The sequence below is a fragment of the Anser cygnoides genome, chromosome 14 (assembly GCF_040182565.1).
Source record: "Anser cygnoides isolate HZ-2024a breed goose chromosome 14, Taihu_goose_T2T_genome, whole genome shotgun sequence".
NCBI classification, from domain to species: Eukaryota; Metazoa; Chordata; class Aves; order Anseriformes; family Anatidae; genus Anser; species Anser cygnoides.
Window position 1 is genome coordinate 9,170,620 of NC_089886.1, and position 15,473 is coordinate 9,186,092.

Below are 15,473 nucleotides of genomic sequence, written 5' to 3' on the forward strand. Positions count from 1 at the left end.
TGGGCTTCGGGTTTTTCCGGAGATCTCCGAGAGCGCTTCGGCTATTTCCGGAAAGCGCTCGTGTATTTCCGGCGGCTGACGAGCAGCGGTTCGGCTTGTTAGCCGCGGGGAGGGGGGAGGAGAAGGGGGGGCGGGCAGCGCCGCCGACGTCATTTCCGGCGGGTGACGGAGCGGAGGGTCAGAGGCGGCAGCAAAATGGCGGCCCCTGAGGAGCGGGAGCTGACGGCAGAGCAGACCGAGAAGCTGCTGCAGTTCCAGGTGCGCCGCGCCGGGCACACCGCGGCACCGCCACCACCGCCGGGCCCCAACCGGCCCCAACCGGGCCGGGGGCGGCGGGCGGGCCCCGCCCGGAGCGGGTGCGGGGGCGCCGGGCCTGGCCCGAGCCGGGGCCGAGCGGCGGCCGCCCGGTGCTGGCGGCCGTGAGGCGTTCCCCGGGGCCCGGCGGGGCTCCCCCGGGCGGTGCGGGCTCCTCGGGGCCCGCTGAGGGGCCGGCGCTGTGCTCGGTGCCCGTTAGTCGGGGAGGCTGCTCGGTAACCCCCTGCCCCCGCGCGGGGACGGCTCCGCGGCCCGCCCCGGCCGTTTTGCGTAAGGCGGCTGAGAATTTCCCCTCCTTGCCCCCAGAAGCAGGCGCGGGCCTTTCCCGGGGCGTGCGGAGTTAGCCACGGCTCCCGAGGGGCCTGCGGCTTCCTAGAAGCTGTCGCTGCCCGTCCCGGTCCGGTGGTGCCTGCTGGGGGAGGCCCCCGGGGGCTGCAAGGATCCGATCTCTGCGTATCGCGGGCTGCGTCGCTCGGCCTTTGGTTTGCCGGGCTCTCGGGACCGCGCAGCACTTGAATCGTTAAAAAAAAAACGAAGCCCAGATGTGCTTACTGGGGAGAGAACTGCCCCAGAGTTGAAGTACTCAGGGGTGCTCAGTGGAAAAGTAATTAAGCTGTTGCTGGCCAATTAAAATTATCTTCAGGTGAGTTGGCTTTGTCTCTGAATTGTGAGGCATTCTGTGGTGTTGCCCAGGCTGTGCTTTTCTTCTATAAATACACCGTATTTCTAGAGCTCTTTGCCTAGCTTTTGTTGGTTCATATTGATCTTTAAGGACGTATTTTGGATTATTTTTTTTGTGCCATGTGCCTCTAGTTTATAGTGTTTAAAGGGTCTGCAGAGGCATCCAGTCCTGCCTCCTGTGGCAAAGTGAGGTGCAGGTGCTCCTCGTCACTTTATCTTGGAGCCAGGGGGAGCGAGCAGCCCCCTGAAGTCATCAACGGCAGCGTTACTCTATAGCCTTAGCTTTGGGAGATCCCGTCGGCTTTTAAAGAGATCCTCTCTAAACCTTTACTGCAAATTAAGCTCCTTGGGTGATCTTAATTCTCTGACAGATGAGGTGCAACAGCTTTAACGATTGCTTTCCCAGCATTGCTGTTTTCTCTGGTAAGTGGATGAGATTTAAGCCATTGTCTTGCGCTGCACGTATATGTGCACAAACTGCCCTGCGGCTCTCACTGCGAGCTATCGCAGCTCTTACTAACCTACAGGATCCAGACAGATAGGGCCAGCTGCACTCATCAGTTTCCCTGTTGCTATTTTCAAAGCCCTGTGGGCAGCTGTGAACCTAAAGAATCCCGTGTGTTTCCTCCTGCTACCTGGTATCGCCACGCGAGGCGGCGGAGGGCTCGGGAGGAGGGAGCCTGTTTTAGCCCGGTTCCTGATGGGCCCTGCCTCGAAGCGGAGGCAGGCAGGCTGCAAAGGGGAGAAAACTTGTGGTTAGGAGATGGCTGCCGCCCAGAGCCTGGCGCGAAAGATGTCGTCCAGAAGGTTTTAACGCCAGGATCCCGTTGTTCCTTCTCCTGGGGTGTAGAGGCTTAGCTTTCCCCGGGGCTGCGCGATGGCTGACTTCCCTGCTGCTGCTTTTGTTACCTTCACACCTGGCTGAGAGGGGCTCAGCTGTGCGGTCCCGCTCCGTTCTTTCTAATGGGGGAGAGTAAATCCGCCCGTCTGGAAACGTACAGGCTGCTTGTTTCCTTTAGCTGGGTTCCATTACATAGCAGCTGCTGTTTGGAGAAGATGGCTCTGGCTTGCAAAAACCATTTGTACGTCGCTGTTGCTGCGAAGCACTGCTGCAGCTTGTAAACCTTCCAGGGATTTGCACTTAAGTGTACAACTCACTCTGAGAGCGCTTTCTTTGTGAGCTGCGGTCGTAGTAGGTAACTGGTGCGATATTCTGTGGCGCAGAGCGTTGCGCCGTCACAGAAGGCATACCAGTACCGTGTAAATAAAGTAGGAGGGGGATTAGGGGAGAAGGGAGTGGGATGGCAGATGGGGAAGGCAGTAGTAGAAGGCCCTTGGTGTCACAGCTAAATGGAGAGCTGAGCGGAAAGCACAGAGAAAGCCGCAGGCTGTCACTCACCCGGCGAGCAGGTGCCCTGCTCGGGGATGCCGCTGTCCTTCGTGATTAGCCTGCCTGGGCTGCGGGCGGCTGCTCCAAGGCAAAGCAGCGAGGGCCTGCTGGCCTGGGTCAGCCTGCTTACGGTGCCGCTTAAACACGTGCTTGTGCAGTTCCCGGTCTGCCTTCGTCCTGTCGATGCTTGCCTGATGCGCTCCCCTAAATACTTGTGCTGGTGACGCTGTGCAAGTGGTGGCTGGCTTCCCGCAGATGGGGGGGGGCAGCCCGGTTGTTTGCCACCCGCCCTGATCGGTCAGTGAGAACTTAAAAAAAAAAATCCCAGTGTGGAGAGAGAATGGGGGGAAACGGGGAATAAGAGCACCAAAGCTCTCTGGCAGGCTTTAAGCCTCCCATTTGCTGCCGAAGCCTTGGCTAATGTAAACGAATAAAGGTCCCTAAATCTTCATCTGTCAAGGCTTGATGATCTTTGCATCTATAAAGAGAAACCTCCTGTGCGGGCTGGGCGATGCAGCTCCGCTGGGGAGGCGGAGGAGACAGCACAGCAGCTTCTGTGGGCTCCCGCTATCGATCCGTGCCCATTAGTTTGAGCCGATGAGCTGGGGCACTTGGAATATGGTAATCTGGAGTAATGGGGCTGTTTGTGAAGGGAGAAGTTAGTGCTCGTGATACGATCCCTAACTTCAAGTGGGGAAAACGAAATGCTCGGGGCTGGAAATGTCTCCCCTTCGGAGAGGAGAGGGGAACAAGGCGCTCCCGGGACCTTTCCTCCTCTGCTGTGCATCAATCGGAGCCCTCGTAAATGCACTCACTGTAACAGGCAAAGAGGAACTCTCTCACCGGGGGCTTTCTGCTGCTCCAAGTCAGACGCTCCTTACCCCTGGAAGCACAGCTCTCAGGCATCTGGTAGTGCGAGGGGAGTTCAGGGCAGTGCGGCCGCAGCCCCGCGGCTCCGCACCTCGCGCGCTGCGTTTCGCCGCCAGAGCGGATCTGAGGGAGCGGTTTCGTAAGCGCAGCGCCCAACCTTTGTCCGCTCGGGGTGCTCCTGTTGCTGAGGGGCGGTATGTACGTCTCGCTGCCGCGGGGGGGGAGACGACTTCAGCCTTCAGAGCAGCGTCTCAAAGGTGAGGGGTGCTGAGGCTGCTGCTGGGTGTAGTTACTTGTGTGTTCTGGAGCGGTCTCCTGCTTTGTGGGGTGCTTGGGAAGGCAGCGCTGAACTTCTGTGGTGTGTGGTGGCTTGTTCTAGATGCTGGTGTTGACTGTTGAGCTTGGACCTGCGCTTCTCCGAAGGCTTGTGTGAGAGCACTAGTTCAGTAGGATGAATTTCATTTTTACATACGGGGATCTTTTTATTACTGCACCTAAGAGGTACGCGCTCTGAGGGGGCTAACGAGGGGCTGGCAGTGAGCCTGTCGGTTAGGGCCTGGTGTGCAGGTCCCGGCTGTTCCCTGCACCGAACGACACCGAATTCACGCTCGTTGCTGCGCCCGAATAGCACGGGTTGCAGAAGGGCCCCAAGATCTGCCAGAAATGCCCCGAGTGGCATGGGAAACGCGTTGTTCCCAGTCCCCGATCTGCTTCTGTGGCTGAGGTGAGGCGGTGACTGTGGGAGGTGCTGAGATAACGGTGCAAGTGGTGGTTGGGCTGCTAGCCACCAGTATCGGCGTTTCCAGCGAGCGGTGCCTGCCCCGGCAGTTGAACTGCCTCCGTGCCGCTCCTCGCGGGGACAGCGGCTTGTCCCCAGCAACAGAGGTGTCTTTGAGAATGTCCCCAACCTGTGGGGCTGCTGTCTTACGGAGCTTCGGGAGTCGTGTGCCACAGGGTGCTCGGCTGCTAGTGGCCTTTACCCGGGGGTTTCTTATTCTTGCCCCGCAGCGCTTCCTCGACCAGCAGTGGTGGGAGCCGCACCGGTGCGGTGTTCGCGCAACGCTTGTTGCGGGCTGCGGTTACCTGGGTGCTGCTTTCTGACCCGCAGCTGCTACTGCGCTTTGTGTAACTTAAAAAGGAGGGGCTGTGCCTCCGTGATGTCCTGCTAAGGGTGCCCGGCGGTAATCCTGGCACGTGGGGACAGGTGTGAGTGAGTTTCTGAATCCCCGAAGTTTTGTGAACGCAGCAGGATTGGTGGGGCGTTAAGGAACGGTGGGCAGGGACTCCCAAATCTTTGAAATACACACGCTGTGCCTCCGTTGCTAAAGACATCTAGGGTTTACATGAGGTCCTTTTAAAAGGGCTAGTAAGTGTGTTCTGTAGGAGTTTAAAGGTGTTTTTTTTTTTTCAAAAAAAGGCAGCTGAAATGAAGCACATCTTTGTGTAGGTTTTTAGTTTAAGTATCTTTAATGAAACTGACTTACAAACAGAATTGTTGTGGCAGCAGCAGCCAGGTGCACGGAGCTTCATTTTGTCTAGAACTCGCGTGCGTAGTGCCCCGCTGCAAGGCCCTGCGGTACAGCTATTGCCGTCAGCATACACCGCCAGGCAGCGACCCGCAGTGCTGTCTTGGTGGCTCCAAATGTGGAGTTAATGCCGGTAACCCTTTGATCAGTCCGGTTCTGTACAGCAGCGTGGCTCTCCCAGGAGACTGGGAGAAGGGAGAGATGAGGGCAGGTGTTGTGAGAAAGTAGCCGAGATGCTCAGGCCCTGAGCGGGGCACTCGTCCACGGGGTGACCTGGGGGGAAGCAGCACGTGGAACGGCCGAGTGGGGGAGAGGGAGGAATGTGTGCACCAAGTGAGATCCCAGTTCAGTGCGTTAAATGGTCGGTCGGCTTGTCAGGACGGCCTCCGAGGTTTGAAATGCAGCAAGGAATTGGGAAAATGACAAGCAGAGGTGGGAATGCTAACAATGGGTTGGCGCACAGGGTATAATGGAAGCTGCACACGAGGCTTTACGAAGCTCCTGCTTTGTGTTCAGTTGTCACAAGCCGCATCCTGCAGGGAGGCTGCGCTGCGTGATGGGCGCGGGGAGCAGCACTCCCTGCTCCTTGTCGGGCTCCCGCAAGGCTCACGTCTCCTCAAGTGCTGCCCAGAACTGCGCGTGGAGCCGGCACGGCTCTCGTGTGGCTCGGTTCACACGAGCCCTCGCTGTCGCAGCACGTGGCAGCCCCGTTCCCTGTCCTGGTCCAGCCCTGCGCCCTTGTTGATGTGCCCCAGCTGGCTGGGGGTGCAGTCATGGGCTAAGGGTGTCAAGACAAACATAGCAGGTGAGAACATGGAGCCTTAGGGACCTGCGGAGTTCTCATCAAGAATGCCCTCGCTGGAGGAATTGTCATATTTAAATCGTATTTAAACAATCTTATATCATGGGCACTTACTGAAGTTGTTACGCTGCTCCTGAGGGTTAAATGAGCCCTGTCATTGCTGCTTCTGCCATGTATCTGAGTTAAATAATTGTTTCTGAAGGTGTAACTTTTTTCCAATTGGGTAAATGGGAAGGCAAGAAAATTTTACTCTCTTTAACTTTAAAATAAGAGCAGTTTCCTTCAAATCTGCCTTCTCAAACACCGACTTGAGAGCCCGGTAGCTTTGAGGTCTATGGGCATGTTTGGGTTGTGTTTTCTGTTTGAGGTTCTGTTTCTGTTGGGCAGGACTCGTGTTCTGCAGAATATTGGGTGCTTCTGGAACGTGCTGCCTTCGTTAGGGCCCGGCTCGTTTTGGTTTTACTTTGTTTGTGTTTGCAGCGAGTGAAGTAATGGGCATTGGGGGCTTTCGGAAATGCTTTGCCTGGCTCTCGAGGGGATGCTCTGAGGTGATGTTTGAGGGCATGTCCTTCCAGAGCTGAGCTCACGGGTGATGCTGTGTTAGTTTCTGGACCAGGCTGGGCACAGCTGTAGTTAGATGTGTGCTGCTGACACTTGGCTAGTGGGAAGAGTGCACAGGCGTGTTTGAGGCCACCTGTGTGTCCCCAGGTTTGGGTTAGCTCAGGTTGCTCCCTTCTGAAGTGACAGCTCTCTTTTTTTGAGAGCTCTGCTGTTTCCTATGTTGTAGTGCCTGTGTTCTTGCATAGCACAGAACTGTAAAAAATGAAAATAAAAAATCCTGCTCTTCCCTGGCACTCATTCACTTTTATTCTCCTTCTTTAGGACCTGACCGGCATAGAGTCCATGGACCAATGTCGTCACACGCTCGAGCAGCACAACTGGAACATAGAGGTACCGCTTCAGATTAGCTTTGTGGTGGTTCCCCAGTACCTGGACTAAACCGAGTGGTGCGAGCGGGGTTAGACCTCACCTGTTAACCCCTGAATTTGCACTGGTAACTTTTTACAACAGTATCTTGATGTTGCTAGAGAGCTGGCTTGGAAGTATGCAGCAGAGTTCCTACAGCTGCAAACAATCACTTGCCTGGCACGGTACCTTCCTGCAGTGCTGTGCGCAGCCTGCCATGGAGGTTTTCCGTGCAGAAATGAGCACTGGTGTTCCCAGTTCATAATGAGGTACGCCTCTGGAGTGCTCTGAGTCTGGGGATAAGTAATGCCTACTGCTAGGGACCAAAATACTTTAAAAATAAACAAATAAATAAAATCCTGCTATCCTTAAATGTCTGAAATGTTCCTTTGCTCCTTCTTGTGTTAAAGGCAGCTGTACAGGACCGACTGAACGAGCAGGAGGGTGTCCCAAGTGTCTTTAATCCACCCCCATCTCGGCCGTTGCAGGTCAATACAGCCGACCACAGGATCTACAGCTACGTTGTCTCAAGGCCACAGCCAAGGGCAAGTTATCTTACGGTGGATTTTGCCTTGCTGCTTTGTTGTTCACAGAGTAACCAATGTGCAAGCAGGGAGAGGCGTTGTTTTCTTTGTATGCTGTTATCTCCTTTCCAAAAGGAGATTTTTTTTGTCATCTAAAAATAAAGCGTAGAGCTATTCCTTCAGCCTCCAGTATTACTGCGGATATTTTCTCCGTGGTGTAATTCGCAGTATGAGACCTTTTTGTTTCATAGAACATCCTCCTGTGACATAGTAAAGCTTTTGATTGGTTCAGTTGGAATGGAGGCAGAGTGGTAGAAATAATGATCTTTTATTCTTTTTAGACCCCCACCCTCAAAAAAAAGTATATTAGCTTGAATACTCAAGCATTCAATTCCTTACATTCATGTTTCATGAACAAATTTGCATGTGTTGCATGTGCCCTTCTAAGACTTGGTGTTATTAATCCCTTTGTACAGTTAAAAGGGGGGGGGGCAGAGGAAAACTATTGCTTTTAGAACTGGTCACTGGTGCCAGTCCTCAGAAGCATCATGCTGAGTTCTGAATGACCCCTGTCAGTCACTTAATTTGATTCGACTTCTCAGAAGACACGAAATGTTGCTGAGTTTTTTGTGGTGGGTAGAGCCTCTGCTACTTCCCTGAATGCAATGTGTTTGATGCTGGTGGACACGCTGCTTTAGCAGGCCTGTTCCTGCTTTGGAGACTGTTCTGATTCCTTGTTTGTCATTGCAGGGCCTGCTAGGATGGGGTTACTACTTCATGATGCTTCCATTCCGATTTACCTATTACACATTACTTGATATATTTAGGTAAGTGTTTTTGTGCTGACTCATGTATCGATCGCATCAACGCGCACGCTGGCTTAGATTTGGCTGTGCCTCTGTCACTTGAATCTCTTTGAGTCTAATGACAGATTTCTCTTTCCATTTGTTTGCTCAACTGGCTTTATCTGTCGCCTTGTAAAGTTCCTACAATGCTTGGCAAGAAATAAATCTTACTGCAGAGAAAACGAGCGCTCTGTGGCTTTGCAAGTGAAATATTTGATTGGAATTTGAACTTCACATGGCTTTGCAATTTGAGTGCCGTGCAGAGGGGACACACGAGGCAGTGTCAAACTGCGTCCTGTTGAGCTAGGCTCCAAGTTAACCTGTCCTCATCCCCATATGTTACTTGGCAGAGCCTAAACTGTCGACGCAGTTGCCTTTTCCCCTCTGGTGTCTGTACCTGCTCCTGCCTTTACTGCCCCAAAAGGCCAGTTCATCTTGTCTCCTTGTAGAGTTGATGGAAGAGGGAATGCTGAAAGGTACTGACTATCAAGCAGTCCCGCCATCTGCGTTGGTTTGGCTTCTTCCGTTGTGGTATTATTTTTTCCCTGAAAGTCTTGTGACTGGGGCTTTTCTGTTGCAGTATCAGTTTGGAGCAGGTGGCAATTTGGGATGTCATTATAAATGTTCGAGGGGCTCATCTGTGACGTTTTTCCTTCTTATGAATGCCAGTAATTGCCTATGGAAAAGAAAATCCCGTGAAAATCCCGTTCTTCAGCAAGTCAGTGAGCTGAATTCCAATGTCCTTTCCTTCCTCCCTAGGTTTGCTCTGCGTTTTATACGCCCTGATCCTCGTAGTCGGGTCACTGACCCAGTGGGTGACATTATTTCCTTTATTCATATGTTTGAGGAAAAATATGGGAGGATACACCCTGTCTTCTACCAGGGAACTTACAGCCAGGTCAGTGTCACGTGTTGGTGCCGAGATACTGGGGAGGTGAAGCGTGGGGATTGTGCTGGATGGTATCAGGGCCTACGTGGCAAAACGGTTCAACAAAGCCCGGTGTTTTTTTGTCTCCGAACTCTGTAGCAGGGTATTGGAGAGCTAGTGAGCAAGTGTATTAGAAAACCAGTGTCTGCCAGGCTTGATGACACGCCAAGTCTGCAAAGTTGGAAAGCAAAGCTGCTCTGACTGTTCCTCGACCGTCTGTGTGGCTCTGTAGCCAGCAGCTATTCTTTGTAATCCCGCCTTTGTTTTTTGTAAACTGACGTGGTGAGCCAAAGTCTGTCCTTCTGTTCACCAAATTGGGATTGACTGCCCGGGCTCGTGTATCATAACGCAACTCCCGAACTTGGTGCAAGACCTCAAAATTGAAAGAGGGAGCCACGGAAGGAGGAACGTGAGGTGAGAACTGCAAATGCCAGGTGTGGGCTGCTGGTGCTCTCTGTTGAGGAGACCTCTCCCCGGTAGCACCTCTGCTGCAGCCTCCTTCAACCTGGCCAGGAGGAGGGCCTCCTGCCGAGTGCCCCAGCGGACAGCTGGACCAGCTCTGCTTCCCGAGTGCCAGAGCAGGATGTGGAGCCTGTATCTGCTCCGCACTGCAGCGATGGAGCACGCTGCCTCCACAGCTCTTCTAGGCCCCTCCGTCTTGCCTAGAGACCCAAACTTAAATAACCACGGGAGGGTTAGGCTACTGAAGCTCAGTGCCAGTAAAACAGGGAGCCCATTCTGCGCTTACTGTGCGGTCTTGTTAAGAAATGCTCCGGGGTGGGTGGAATCCAGAGGCTGTAGCTGCAAAAAGTTTTGGTTTGGTTTTGTTGGGGCCTGCAGCGTTACTGAGTTGGCCTTTTTTTAGCAGCACTTTCATTTGATGTGGTCTGAAGATTGTGTCCCGTACAGGCTGCCGTGGAAAGCTCAGCCTTGCCTGCTGGGAGGCTGAGGGACGAAGGAGGGATCTCCACTGCCAGCTGAGCCTGGGGGGGAGGTCTGGGGGGGTCAGCTCACGTGGTGGTGTACCTGGCTCTGCTCTGAGCTCAGCATTCTCCACAGCCACGTCCCGAAAGGAGTGGGGCAGAACATGATCCGAGCCCTCTTAAACAAGGGTTGGGTCGCAAGGGCTGGTAGGCTCATGCTCCGTTTGCTGCTTCCTTAAAACCAGTTCGTGGCAGAGTAATGGCCCAGATAAATGTTGCTGAGCTGTTTCATGCAAGTCTTGTGGGTGCTGCCTTCCGTCTAACTAGAGCCCCTGTAACTTTACCTCCTCTGCTCTTACGCCAAGGCACTGAATGATGCCAAGCGGGAGCTGCGCTTCCTGTTGGTTTATCTGCATGGAGATGACCACCAAGACACAGACGAATTCTGCCGGTAGGTAGGAGAGTTTTCCAAATCACGGTCCTCGGGCTGTCAATGCAGGTTCACTGATGTGATCTCTTCTCATCCCCTAGCAATACGCTGTGCGTACCTGAGGTGATCACCCTCATAAACACTAGAATGCTCTTCTGGGCTTGCTCAACCAATAAACCAGAGGGATACAGAGGTGAGTGTGTCCCTCCTGGGCTTTACCTTACACCCTTCGGTTTCTGGAACAAGCCAAATGCTCTTTGACAAATTTACACGTTTGAAATGTTGTGGTGGTTTCTGTGAAAAACAGATGAGGTGGTCACAAGACTGCATGGGGAAATACATGCTGGTTTGTGTCTGGTATCTCAGAGGGCCTGTTTGGAGCTGGGGAATACCTTCTGTTCTTAACCTCAACTGTTCCACATGTTTCTGGGCAGTCCTGGTTGCACGTTCTTTGCTGTGGGCATTGTTAATGGGAGTTGGTGGGTGTGTGCTGAGGATTAAACAGAGTGCAGGAACGAGTATCTAACGAGCAGTGCTCTTAAGGCTGGCTCGCATTCTGCCTGGGGCCAGGAGTGACTTGTGAGGTGCATTCTTTCCCTTTGTGAGACAATCATCCTTACTCCACGCCCAGTCTCTCTGTCTCCTCAAAAGTCCGCAGTGAGGTCTCAAGTACTCTCTTTCCGGGGCTGCTGACACCTGGCGTGGCAGCGTGCATGGTAGGGCTTTGCTCCAAATGGAACCTTTTCCTTAAGTTCTGTTCATGCCTCCTGTGTTTTTTCTGACTTCTGGTTCATGGCAAGAGACTGGGAGTTCTGCTCTTAAATTTGGATTGTTCCTTTCTTCATAGTTCTGCTACCAATGCCTTGAGAGAATGGCTTTCTAAGCCAGCATGCTTCTACTTAATGCTGTTTCACTGCTGTAACACGGTTATGGTAGAGATACAGGCTAGAAAAAAGGGGTGGGAGGGATCGGGGCCTCATTTAGTCCGTGGGGTGTTCGGGTTTAGTTCGGAAGGCTCTGTCAGTAATGATGGTTCTGAGTTGTGTGACGTGCTGTGTGTGTTTGGAGGAGGTGGTGGTCAGCTGTAGGGAGGGTTTGCATGCCATTAGTTGTAGATGAAAACGGTGAACTTAAAAGCCCCTGACCTGCTCCATTCCCTGCCTCAAGACAGAGTCTGCCTCTGGCAGAAATGATCCAATTTTCTTCTGAAATGTCCGGGATGGACACTTTCCCCGTGACAGTACCTTCCAGAGTCTGGCCATCCTAAATAGTAGCAAGTGTTTAACCTCTGTTTCTGCAGTTTAAAGCCAGGGCTTCTTGTCCCTTTCTGAATGGGCATTTGAAGCAATCTATTTCCTTCTGCTCATATTCAAGAACCTTTTTAGGTACTTGAAAGCTTTTTATCCCCTCTGTGTCAGTGCTCCAAGTCACCTCTCCTTGCTCTAAGTTATCAGGTTTCACTTGACAAAATAGAGGCCTTTTCTGCCTTGGACGAGATGGTGGCTGTGGAAGCTGCTTTCTAGGCCCCTGGTGATGGAAGTACCTGTGCTGTAACGCTTGTTGACCCTTCTGGAAGGGATGATGATTGTGCCTATCTTCCAGTCTCCCAGGCTCTGCGAGAGAACACGTACCCATTCCTGGCTGTGATCATGCTGAAAGATCGCAGGATGACGGTCGTTGGGCGGCTAGAAGGCCTCATCCAGGCTGATGACCTCATTAATCAACTGATATTCATCATGGATGCCAACCAGACGTACCTGGTGTCTGAGCGCCTGGAAAGGTATGGCAGGCCCTGAGCTCCAGTGACGCGGACCTTGTGGAGGCAGACTCTGCTCAGCCCCCTCCCTCCCCCCAGATGCCGCACGTAGCTCAGCTCTGCGGCTCTGTAACACGGCCCGTGGTCTCTCCTCTTCCCAGTGGGAGCACTGGTCTCTAAGTTCAGGACACCCTGTAGGCGGGGAGGTGGATGTGTTGCCCATACAGGCCTGCTACTGGAAGGTGAGGCTGACTGCTGGACTGCTTGCCGCGGCTGGAGCAAACCTTAAACCTGTAGTGCGCTGGTGTCTGCAGCCAGCTGGTGGCCGGGTGGTGCTCCCAGGCCGGCCGGCCTGAGTCTGACGGCATTTGCTGCGTTGCTGCTGGTGCCTTGCTAACGGGAGCTCCTGCCCCGATCCCTCTGTAGGGATCTGCAGGCCGTGTCCAAGGTAGCACGGCACCTTCTGGTCTCCTGTCTGCCCCTTCTCTCTGGGGGATCCTGTAATGTGTTTTGATGCTCCTGGCTTCTAAAAATGTACAAGGAGTTATCTGATGGAGGTAGAGCCATGAAGAGTGTCAGGTGTGGTGCTGAAATCCCGGGCACTGCTTATGCGGTGTCTGTCCGCTCCGTCAGGCTGCAGTGGGTGAGAAGTCTTTGTTTAGTTCTCTGCCACCCAACCTAGGGAAACAGTCTGTGTGGTGGGGGCTGCAGAGACTCAGCTCGCCTTCTAGGAGCGTGTGGTACTCCGCGCTCTAAATGAGGCGTTACCTGCTGTGTGTGCTCTCGGGACTTTAAGGCTGTACCTGCACCCTCAGGTCCGCCCTCAGCCTGCCTCGCTTTCACTGCGGGGCCTCCTAGCCCTGACCGCCCCCCTGCTCATCTTTATAGGGAAGAGAGAAACCAAACCCAAGTCCTGAGGCAGCAGCAGGACGAGGCGTATTTGGCATCCTTGCGTGCAGACCAGGAAAAGGAGCGCAAGAAGAAGGAGGAACGGGAGAGGAAGAAGAAGAAGGAGGAGGAAGTACAGCAGCAAAAACTAGCAGAGGAGAGACGGCGGCAGGTGAGAGCAAACTGAGTGCTGGAGGGGCTGCTGTGCTCTCTTGGGTGCTCACGGTGTGTAGGAGCAGTGCCTGTAGTAGGGTTTTCCTGTCAGACTGGAGTTGCTTGTCTTGCTCGGGGCTTGCACGTCCTCCGACCTGGAGTGGCTGTGCTGCGAGGGACAGCCCAGCGCACGCCCATTGCTCCTGCTCCCTCTTTACGTTGCAGACGCTGCAGGAGGAGAAGGAGCGGAAGTCAGAATGCCTTCCTCCTGAGCCACATCCTGACGACCCAGAGAGCGTTAAGATCATTTTCAAGCTGCCTAACGATTCCAGAGTGGAGCGGCGATTCCACTTCACACAGTCATTGACGGTGAGCTTGGGGCAGAGCTGACGGGCTTCCCGGAGTGGAAGAGGGTTGAGTTTGGTGGCTCACCAAAGCTTTGGCTCCATTGGCCTTGGTCAAATGATGACCTTTGCCTAGAGCCTTAGCAGGCAGAATCCTTCCTGGGTGAGGAAGGGTGTCTGTGGACCTGGTCTCTCCACTTTGGAAGAGAAAAGATCACAGGAAAAAATAGAACAAATGTGCTCTTCTCTTGAAAAGCTGAGATTCTTGTCCCTGCCTGTTAAATAGGGGTATGGGAAGAACCATAAGCAGCACTCCCCAGGTGTTCTGTGACAAGTCGAGCTTCATGCACACTAATAAAATGGCTGTACTGTCTACAATGCAGTGATGGTGCAAATCTGCTGATTTAACCCCTCCCCTGTGCGATACCACGGATGCAGCCTGGCTGTGTCATCGCTCCCCGGGCTGGCAGTTATTTCTGTGCTTCTTCCCCAGGTGATCCACGACTTCCTGTTCTCCCTGAAAGAAAGCCCTGAAAAGTTCCAGATCGAAGCCAACTTCCCTCGCCGCGTCCTGCCCTGCCTCCCGACAGAGGAGTGGCCCAACCCACCCACGCTGCAGGAGGCCGGACTCAGCCACACGGAAGTCCTCTTTGTGCAGGACCTCACGGACGATTGACACTTTTCCAGAAGACACAGATTGGAAGAGAAATTCATATTATTATTATAATACGATATTTTTTTTAAAAGACTGCGTACAAACAAGGGATCAGAGACCACATCGCCTGTGCCAGCTGTGCCGCGTGTGCGTGCTGGCAAGAGGAAGTGTGTGCACGTCCTCACACACCCATGTACACAGCCATCCCCTACACTTGGAGGGCAGAGAGGGAGGGGAGCGGGTGTTGCCCCTCCGCCCTCCCTGGGGAAGGACAGGAATGGCAGCTCTCGGTAATTATTGCTTTTATTGACAAGAATAATAATAAAACCCCAACAACCTGACATCTCGTGAAGATTTGATCCTCTGCTGCTCCTGACAGCCAGAAGACCAGGCACCTGAATGTGCTGGGAGTGGGGTGGGGGAAAGGGCTGGACAGAATCTCTTCAGCTTCCCTCTGTGTATAAATACCTTTCTTTTAATATTTCTCTTGCTTTGTAATGACCAAAGGAGAACGGGGTTGACTATAGTATTAACTTTTTGATAAAGAGCTGGTTCGATTCTTACCTGTGTGGGATCTTGCCCAGAGTTCTTAGCCTGCATAGTGTAATAAACTCTGCCTCTAGCATGTCTGTGCCCGTGCTTCCTGCTTGTGCCACCCGGAGCGTGCTGCCCAGCTGAAACTGAGCACTGGGGAGGGGGTTCCAGCTGCTGGGGTTCTCTGGCTACTGCTCGGGGGGGATTTGCTCAACTTGTGGCCTGGTTTGAGGCCAGCTCTTTCACTTAATTGTTTTGTGACAGCTGAGCTGCTGGAGTAAGACACAGACGGTGTGTACGGCAGGGGGAAGGAGGGCTGGGACTGCTGCTGCCCTGCATGTGTGGGGCAGGAGTGTTGTGGGCTGAGGTGGGGCGGAAGGGAGAGCTCCTGTCCTTCACCTTGATCCAGGAGGGTTGTCCCTGAGCAAAGGTGGAAAAGGACACCCAAGATGTGGTGTAAAGGGTGGGTGCAAATTGCTGCTCCCTAAGAAGCCTCCTGTTAGTGGAGCTGCGAAGGGGAAAGTGACAGGAGGCTGTTCCTTCCCTACCCCTGCCTCCCAGTCACCTTTTGGGACAGGTGGCTGTGGTTTTTCGCTGAAGTACGGCGCCTGTGTCTGCATGGAACGCTGAGGGGAGAAGGGGCCCCTTCACCCCCCCTTCCTGCTCACACTGCCGAAGGGTTGAACCTGATGATCCTTCTGGGTCCCTTCCAACGTGACCTATTCTATGATTCTAAGGCTGCAAGCTGTCCTAAGGCAGCCCCCTCCGCTGCTGCCTCCAGCACCCTGTGCGCCCTCTTCTTCATCAGGGAGGTACCCCCCCCCTTCCTCCCGGAGGAAAAGCTGTTCCCTTTCTGGCCACAGAGCCCTTGGGAGCCGCGACCCCGGGGTGCCGGAGCTCCTGTGCCTCTCCCCAGCCCTGCCGGCCCCGCTGAGCTGGGCAC

General features: G+C 53.8%; 1 protein-coding gene across 1 annotated transcript; it reads left to right on the forward strand.

Annotated features, from left to right (window-relative positions):
- Positions 1 to 103: 103 nt before the first annotated feature.
- On the forward strand, positions 104 to 14,621 carry FAF2 (Fas associated factor family member 2). The gene is made up of 11 exons (XM_048080420.2): positions 104 to 258; positions 6,467 to 6,535; positions 6,961 to 7,095; positions 7,825 to 7,901; positions 8,679 to 8,817; positions 10,136 to 10,221; positions 10,302 to 10,393; positions 11,803 to 11,980; positions 12,845 to 13,016; positions 13,223 to 13,366; positions 13,835 to 14,621. Exons 1-11 carry the CDS (start codon positions 196 to 198, stop codon positions 14,015 to 14,017), a joined length of 1,338 nt encoding a protein of 445 aa, XP_047936377.2. The 5' UTR covers positions 104 to 195; the 3' UTR covers positions 14,018 to 14,621.
- Positions 14,622 to 15,473: the final 852 nt, after the last annotated feature.

What these genes read in the sequence shown, in the direction of transcription:
- FAF2 (XM_048080420.2), top strand. Translation starts at nt 196, where the DNA reads ATGGCGGCCCCTGAGGAGCGGGAGCTGACGGCAGAGCAGACCGAGAAG. An exon ending in AGAAGCTGCTGCAGTTCCAG is followed by an intron (nt 259 to 6,466) that starts GTGCGCCGCGCC and finishes CTCCTTCTTTAG; the next exon opens with GACCTGACCGGCATAGAGTC. An exon ending in ACTTCACACAGTCATTGACG is followed by an intron (nt 13,367 to 13,834) that starts GTGAGCTTGGGG and finishes CTTCTTCCCCAG; the next exon opens with GTGATCCACGACTTCCTGTT.